Source organism: Agrilus planipennis, unplaced genomic scaffold, assembly GCF_000699045.2.
Source record: "Agrilus planipennis isolate EAB-ADULT unplaced genomic scaffold, Apla_2.0 scaffold83, whole genome shotgun sequence".
NCBI lineage: Eukaryota > Metazoa > Arthropoda > Insecta > Coleoptera > Buprestidae > Agrilus > Agrilus planipennis.
In genome coordinates this window covers 1,167,706-1,176,574 of record NW_020438895.1, presented here as the reverse complement: position 1 = coordinate 1,176,574, position 8,869 = coordinate 1,167,706, and the positions used below count along the sequence as shown (strand labels likewise).

Here is an 8,869-nt window from a genome sequence, read left to right as displayed (position 1 = left end):
AGATCTAAAGTTAATATGAAAGGTTCAGACCAAAAATTGGCTCAAGAATACCTTAAATGATCCTTTATAGGGAAACCAAAACGACCCGCATACGTACGTATGTACATACCTCTCTTCCACGAAAACAAAAAAAGATTAAAAACTAGAAATAAATGATCTTCGATTTCTAATAAGTCATACAATTCAGGATCGAAAAAGCGGTAACATAAACAAAAAAAAAATGCAAAAAGATGGGTGATGGAACATTTCGTGGTTAAGAAAGGTTAGAAATGAGAAGGTATTGGATTAAATGGGAGATCATAGCGGTAATAAAGAATAGGAATAATTTTCAGACATAAGGGGTTTGATTGGAGAAGAATTAAAAGTAGAAAAAGGAGTAAATAGAATCGGAGGAAACAGTCAGGGATGTAGAAGGTTCTAATCTTAGGGAAATGTGAATTTGGTTCAGAATTGAGAGGAATGAGGGAATAAAGGGAACAAAAAAAATACTGATACGTTTATAAAAACGTACCTACTTACCATTTTCAGTAATTCTTCTTTATCGGTTGTTGAAATCAAACAAAAAAAATACACCAGTTGTAACAATTTATTTACAGACAGAAAGGCAAATTTAATATTTTTTATTTTTATTTACTAACATCAGCTCATTCCTATGACTAGAAACTCTATCTATGTGTAAATAGGTCGTTTGTAAACTACGATTTCATTGAACGAATTTTTCGAAAGTCGAAGAATATTTTCTTTCAGTTATAGTAAAAGTATAAGACTAAAAATTTGGTAGTGCCTGACTGGCCAACGACGTTTTGGTATTAAATATATAATATCTTAGGAATGTTATCGGAAACCCCCAACAACCAATGCCCAACGTTCTAGCTAAAATTATAACAAACAGATTGCCTCTTAAATTCTACAAACAAAAATATTCGTTAATTTAACAGGGTGGATAATTACGAAATAATAATAGCAGTAATAGTAATAAAAAAAATGGATTAATTAAATAATAATATCCTTATACGCGTACCGTTATATCATATAAACTTAGATAAATCTCTTCTTTGCAAAGATAAGCAAACTTCACGGGTAATAAAATAAATAAATAAATAAGTTTAGAATTCATTTCTTCAAAAGTTGACTATTTTTCACTTTCATTCGTCTGACTATTCTTAACTCGCTGCTGTTTCACACAATTACTACATTTCCGTCGTACCTCTCATATTAGTTTCGAGCTTATTAACAGATCTTTGGTAAAAAAATTAAAACTGTAGAAGATAATAACTATTCAACAAGTATTAATTAGTAACGATTCGAGGACTCCCATGCTTATTCGCGCGATAGATAATTAATTATATTCTTAATTTCTTCATCGTTTTCATTTAATTTATTTCACATTTTCAGACTTTTAAATCCGCTATCTTCAAAGTGGAAGCACTTCGAAAAAACATTGATGTCCTTTCACGATTTATACGTGCGTATGACGTCCCTTATTACGGCCCTGCACAAGGGACAATGTCCGCCCCCTTTACCCCGCCACTGTTGCAAAGCGCACTCGTAACACATACACATATGTCCGCACATATACAGCACCGAATCTACAGGGTGCTCATAACAAATTGTACATTCCGCCCCAGCGCCAGTAGGACGCTCGTGTTCTGAACGGTGGTGTGGTGGTATCGTCGAATAAGCACTTCCAGAAATTGGCTGAAAGTAAAAGAAATGCTATAAAACCAACCAACTATCATACTTCGGATGATTTTTAAAGATAATATCAGTGGCGGCATATTGATATGACACGCAAAAGCATTTAAAATTGATCATTGGTCTACACAATTCTCACTTTAATTCATTCCTTCTGAGATATTACACATTATTAATAATCCTAGACCTAGAGCATAGATACAAATGATTATCATTACTGGAGCAATTGATTGTATCTGCTCGTATTTAACCAAATTTTATCATTCTTGTCAAATGTCAATATACATTTATGGAATTTTTAAAGAAATGACTTAACGTATTCTTAAGGCCCATTGGAAATCATTAAAAGTTATCTATGCCTAAACATAAGCTCAAAGTTTCACCATTATTATTTTTAGAGATTAACAAGAACCAAACTTATTTATTTTTAATAAGAAAGACCTGTGTAGACGCGAATATCCCTGTGACTTTAGTCTCTTGCCGCCACCGACTAAGACACATAATTAATACCATACTATGGATAGGGAAAGCCAGAAATGAATAAGTATTAGAAAAAATAAGAGAACAGAGGACTCTATGAAAGTCAATAAGAAATAGGCGAAATAGTTAACGATGTGGGTTTTCTAGTTTTGGGGAAATGCGAAAATTAGCTCAGGATAGGATAGAGTAGAGGTGCGTGTCCAACCAGTCTTAGGACTGACGACCTTATGATGATTATAAACTTACCTCTATGTAGGTGTTGCTATAGGTAGAGAGCATCGTAGCGGTCGGTACTGGGGCAACTGCATTGAAAGAGGGATGAACCACAGCTGGTATACTTGGTAGAGATGGGGACAAGGGTCCTGCGGTGGTAGCTGCAACCACATGGTGATTGGAATGAGCGTGACCACCAGGTTGGCTGGATCCATGATGACTAGAATGATTGTTACCGTTTTGGCTGTAAACGGAATTTTGAGACGAATGATGCGAGTGATGAGATGCAACCCGGGCGTTCTCTTGGTTTATGATGCTTGCATGAGCAGGAGGAAGAATAACGGAAAGTACAGCACCCCCGTTAGCACTAGGTTGCACTTGAACATCAGCTGGCGTAACGCAACACAATCGAGAGTTGTTTTGCTGAACACTAGCCGAATTTCGCCTTAGTTCTGACTGACAGTTGATGCTGTTCATGGATTCGGAGGATGTGGGCGATACGATACGTCTGTCCGGATTGCTCCTAACGGGAGACGTACTCCCTACACAGCTCAAAACTCGAATACGTTGCGTGGACCCGTAAATGTCAAAAAAAGCCCACAACCTAAGCGTCTGATCCACGTGGATAACAACGGAAGGGGTTCCACCGTTTCTACTGATTTGAACCTCACCACTGGGCGAAATGCAAAAACTGATTTCATCGCCACGATTGAGGTGCCTCGCAAAATCCCTACTTATCACCCAATATTCCGGCCTGTCTAGGAGGAAGTTCGAGTCGTCTGGGAGATCGCTGGGTTGAAGTGTTGCGGGATCGCAAGAAGTGAGACCCAAACCTAAACAACCTTGGAACATAGACTCGGTGGACAGAATTTGAATGACCATCCTTTCGCCTAATTGAACTGGCCTCGGAGTAAAGACATACCCCTGACAGAATTCTGTGTCTGTTCGAGATGCCATACTTCGATTACTATTAAATTTAACATTTCGACCCTTTGTTCGATGCAAAGGAACAGGAACAAAATTGAGGTTAGCTGGTTGGTAACGTAAAGAGGGTACGTGAACATCGTCGTTTTCGCGAGGATGAATGTGAACGGCTTGCATGGGATAGACGATACGATCGACCTCATCGGGGGTCGTGTCGCCCCCATTCAGAGCCAAATTGCGACGGTTATTGTTCAACTGATGACGAATATCGACGAATTCGATTGCGGTTGAATTACCATAAACGTCTATGAGAGCCCATATGGGACCCCTAGTTTCTACTCCGCTGAAGAAAATTCCCTTTTCTTCCCCGTTTATACCGAAATGAACGTCGCCTGCCGCGGTAACGTAGTAAAAAAGGACGGTGTTCTGACTGCAGAAACGTTCAGCGAGGGCTTTCGCCCAGTAACCCGGCTTATTCGTAAGATCTGGACAAGCGTATTTAGGAAGACCGAATCTTAAAGTACTAGGATCGTTAGAAGTAAAACCGAAACGTATAACGCCGCTCCAGTTGTTTGAAATTTCCAAAAATTTTATGCATACCTGAAACGAAAGAAAAAACAATCCTAGACCATTCGATAATATAATTAGGGAAACTGGAAATTTAGGGATAATAATGAAACTTTACTGAAAAAATTAAAAATATAGATCTAGACATTAATGATATATCTGTCGCGTTATCCATACAATCTATTTTAAGGCGATGATGGAGAAGTAATATCATTCATTAATAATGCTTTGATCCTGTATCTTAAAATTTAATTTTTGGGTATTCATCTTTAAGAGAATTAATGTAAGATATTAAAACAATAATGTAGTATACTTTTAGTCTTTTACTATTGAACTACATACCTTTTCGTTGACTTTAACAGGCCTTGAACTGAAAGCAATTCCTTTACAAAAGCTTTCAACTCGTCGGGCAACCGTCCCATCCCTCGATATTCTTATATTTTCTCCGTGGACGTTGTGAAAAAGTAAAGGGGGTAAGTTGTTGGTCCCTCCGATGTGCGAACTGGACCTAGACACTGCAAGAAACAGAATATCTCCATGCAAAAATTGAAACGGAAGATTTAATAGAATACATATTATGAGTTCAGGAAGCAAACATTCAACCAAAACGAAACGAATGGTCAATTTTTAATATTAAAGGTAAAAGTGGTTTTGGGGTCATTTTTTTGTTGTTTTGGTAAAGTATTCTAGCAAAAATTCGTACCAAAGCATATGTGAAATGTGTTTTCACATTATATATACGCATTTTCTATCATTTGAGGTCACGTTCCAGGTGTAATATAGAGGTATATATCTGCAATATGGCATGGGGAGACAGCTGCAACGTCGTCACCCTAACTGCTACGTTGGGGTGCTTGCCCCCAGGTATCCGGTATTACACACTATTTTCGGCTTCATGTATAAGAAATTCCACCAGCAAAAATGATCAGCAGATATATTCAGACAATTTTATCTTTCGAATCATTTAAATACAGATATTCATCCCAAAATGTCATAAGTGTCTACCAAAAGACCAGATAATAAGAATTAACGTATATTTTGTTATCTTATGGGCAATAAAAGGCTTTATAAGGATTTCATAAAGTTTTTATTAACTTGGTACATTTCTACGTATGTGTTTCGTCCAACATTAGCATCATTAGGGGAAAATAGTTATTTCTTTACAAAAATACTCGAATAGGTTGTAAACAAGAAGGTGTTTTTACAAGCTTTTAAAACTTAAAGGGGAGGGAAATTAATACATCATGTTTTATTCACTTAGTTTATTAAGAAATAATATTCAGAAGCAACTATTTTTGTCCTGATAAAGTTAATGTTTGGCGAAACATATGTAGGTATCAAAGTTAACAAAAATTGTATGAAATATTTCAATTTGGTCTGATGAAGTTAATATTTGGCGAAACATTATATGTAGTTTTTCGTCGATGTTATGATTAGATTGTCACTAACTAAAAGTTGAAGCAACTACCTTATTGATTTTGATGATTGATGGTTCCGATTCCCACATAGAGATAAGAATGGAGGAAAAGTGAATTCATAATATTTACCAAAAAGAAAATTTAACGAAAATAATGCTTTACTTGAAAGTCGTTTATGTCACAGCCATTGAGGACATTTTATGAAGACTGCGGAAGTGCGTTGTTCTGTACTGTATTATTTTGTTATTATTCTGTGCAGTCCCAAGGGTGTACGAGTGGCAAGAAAAAGTAAAAAGGTGGAAAATATGTGAGGATAAATTAATAACAACTTTCTTTACTTTGTTACGCAGTAAAGGTAATGCGATATCATTGTTCGGGGAACATCGCTCTCGCATTATATTCGATCTTGTACACACGTGTTAAACTACTACGTATCCGGTTGTTACCGGAAGCCAGACCGATTGTTAAACCGTCGCCAACAATAACACCCGTAACGACCATCAGTCTTTGACATACGGGGTGGTTTAGGCAAACCGCGAAGTCTCGATAACTAACTTATCATTCGTAAACCAAATAAAAATCATTTAACCATTTTACTTATCCAAAACTAAAGATGATGAAACTAGATGAGGAAATGTTAGAAGGTGATGGAAAGAGGTAAAATTAAACGACATAAAGAAATAATATAACTGAAAATGAGGAAATTATCTGCATCTATAGTGATCTGAATCGGGAAAACCTAAAAAACATGACGCAAATTAGAAAATGATTGACACCATCCATGATTCTGAAGCACGTTTTAAATCGTAATTATAACATAAGTATGACAAAATTTGGAAAAAAAACCATCAGGCTTAAGAGTCACAGAAAATCTCAATCTCTTCTGCATCATTGCCCCAATGACTTAGATGTCGATTTGACCCATGTCTACCCAGTCGTACGGACGGCTGGGTGTCTTCTGAAGATTTCACCTCTTCCACGAAAACATAAAAAAAAATTTGACCCAATTTCACTGTTAGGTTTGCTTTAACAAGACTGCAAAGGAAGCCGATGTACGGTATCATTATAATCTCCCTGCAGTTTTGAGAAACAAATTTTTGTGGAATTTGTATCCAAAGTTGGATACAGCTTTACACTCTGGTCGCAAAGCGTTCTGGAGAAGAAGCTTTGTTTGTTTAAAACAAGTGAGTGAGCAAATTATTATTATTATTGAGATTTTCATAATCCCGAAAAAAATATATTTTTGTCTCTTCTACTGACAGACGCAAAAATAAAGAACACCACAAACTACGATGATATTACCTAAAGATTATTTTGGGAATAAAAAGTTACGCAAAAAAGTGCCATTCGTATTTTATTTTACACTTTTATTTTACGACTAATTCATTCAATCTTTTCAGTTTTCAACACCTACATAATCTACCCCCTTACACACTTAAAATTACAAAATTGTTTTTTATCTACTATTTAATTAATATAGAAAGGTATTAGGACGGAACAGTATAAATTAGCCTATTATATTTAAGAAAAGTATTAATCCAGAACTAATAGGCAAAATTACGATTGCCCGTTATAACAAGTTGAGTTTTGTCACAATGCCATGTGGTGTTCGTTTATTTGGCAGATTTTAATTGTAAGATTAATCACTATTTGTTATTGGTTTGAAAAAAAAAAGTAAAAATCGCGACTAATGAAGAAAAAGACATCTTCTTGTCGAAACTTTCCGGAAAATTGTGTTGAAGATGATCGACGGAGGAGTGCAGAGGCCCGAGGAGTGAAGGGGGATTGTGGAAGGTTGATTAATCTCGTCAACTGTAGTTTATATACCGGCAAAGTTGTTTCCCACGGCCCGGAATCCATACCTGAGATGCTGCTAAAGAATTAACAACTCTCACTGTTGTTGTTGCTCCTTTTCTCATTCGAGCGTTCATCTTCGTCCCACTGCAGTGTTACAGTGCACGTAGTATGTAGGCACGTTTTACTGAACGTAGTAGATTGGTACATTACGAGGAAACTGCTTTGTTGTACGTATCTGTTATTTGCCGTTATACGAGCTTAAAATATAGTAGCGTGACGAAAAAAAGAAAAGAAAATTGGCCCACAACTTTTTTTATACATGTACCGTCGTCGATAATAGGAAAACTTCTGGTCGAATTAAGGTGAAAATAATTACGATGGTAGTGGTAAGTTAATGAATCGGATCCAAATCCAGTGTTAATAACCAATGATGCGCTGCAGACTATGTTAAAATTAAGATAATAAATATACGTATGGCTTGTTGAAAAGTTATATTTGAATTTGTGAATTAACTGACATGCAAGTGTATCTGTTACTTATTATTATAATTAAATAAAATATCAGGTTGTTACGTAAAAATATTACTATGCCTCAAGAATATGCATTAAAAATTTCCAAATTATTAGGATACTGAGTCTACTTTTCAAATGAACCCGTTCAAAGACCATTGCAAAGGGAGTTTAGGTACCAATCTTATACCTAGACCAACGCTTGGCAACTGGTGGACATGGTGCAGGTCCGGACCGCGGTAGGTCAAAAAATGGACAGTCAATTATTTAAATAAAATATTTTATTAATATTTTTCTGTAGAGAACAAAGTATGTCTGAGCTTTGAGCACCACAGGAAGGAATATATTTCTTCTGGACCTCGATATAGATTTTCATAAATATCCGGATCGCACCTAAAATTACTTGCCAATCCCTGACCAAGAAAAACGAATTCGCATAACAAAAAGACAATGTGAACTACTTAGTAAGTTTGGTTTCCGAAATTATCGAGTACCTAGATTCGATGGAAAAATAAATTAAAATCAGAAACTCTATGTAAGGATCACTTTCTCTAGCTTTTTTATGTTCATAGGTCCTTTTAATAAGGATTTGCCTGTTTCATAATTCTATTCTAATATGCGTTTGAGAGATGTTCTGCTAAATTATAATAATCAATATATATTATAAAAGAAAGGGTACAGTGTACGTGCCGCTACGATCAGGGGAGTTTTATGGTGTGGTCCATGAAAAAGGTTCCCGTTATTTCCTGCAGCACGTGCTTTTGAAGATAAAACGGCTGGAAGTTTCGCCCTCTAGAAAAACATTGGACAGTATTCGAGAGCATTACACAACATTCCAGAACACTATAGAATGTTGCCGAATATTTTGGAACATTGTGGACCATTCAAACCCTTTTTTTTGTATGGGTGGAACTACCTATTGGTTTCAACGTTCGGGAACATACCCGGACATTGTGGAATGTCGTGGAATGTTAGCGAAAAGCCTGGAATGTTCCAGAACACTCTCGAATGTAGTAGAACTCGAACCCTTTTTTGTATGAGTGTTGGCCACCGATGTACCTTATATATCTACCACACAATCACTACCCATAAACTCCCTGAGCGAATCCGAGTACCCCAGCCAGCATAATATAAAAGAACAGTTTTCCACTGATGTAATTTAGTTGCGTACTCATAATAAAAATGAGTGTCAATTTCACTTTTATCTTTACAAAACATTAATTTTAATGTTCATGCAACATTTGTCGTCTGTATTTCCTGTGTTTT

General features: G+C 36.1%; 1 protein-coding gene across 3 annotated transcripts in view; it reads right to left on the bottom strand.

The window, feature by feature from the left end:
* Window positions 1-572: 572 nt before the first annotated feature.
* The window catches only part of LOC108734333 (protein neuralized), a 57,561-nt gene continuing 49,264 nt past the window's right edge, over window positions 573-8,869 (bottom strand). For all 3 annotated transcript variants that reach the window (XM_018465849.1, XM_018465848.1, XM_018465847.1), the window contains exons 2-4: window positions 4,222-4,394; window positions 2,422-3,912; window positions 573-1,698 (exon numbers count right to left, since the gene is read on the bottom strand). In XM_018465849.1, coding sequence (XP_018321351.1) covers window positions 1,453-1,698; window positions 2,422-3,912; window positions 4,222-4,394 — 1,910 coding nt within the window. In that variant the 3' untranslated portion in view covers window positions 573-1,452. The remainder of the gene's footprint in view (window positions 1,699-2,421; window positions 3,913-4,221; window positions 4,395-8,869) is intronic.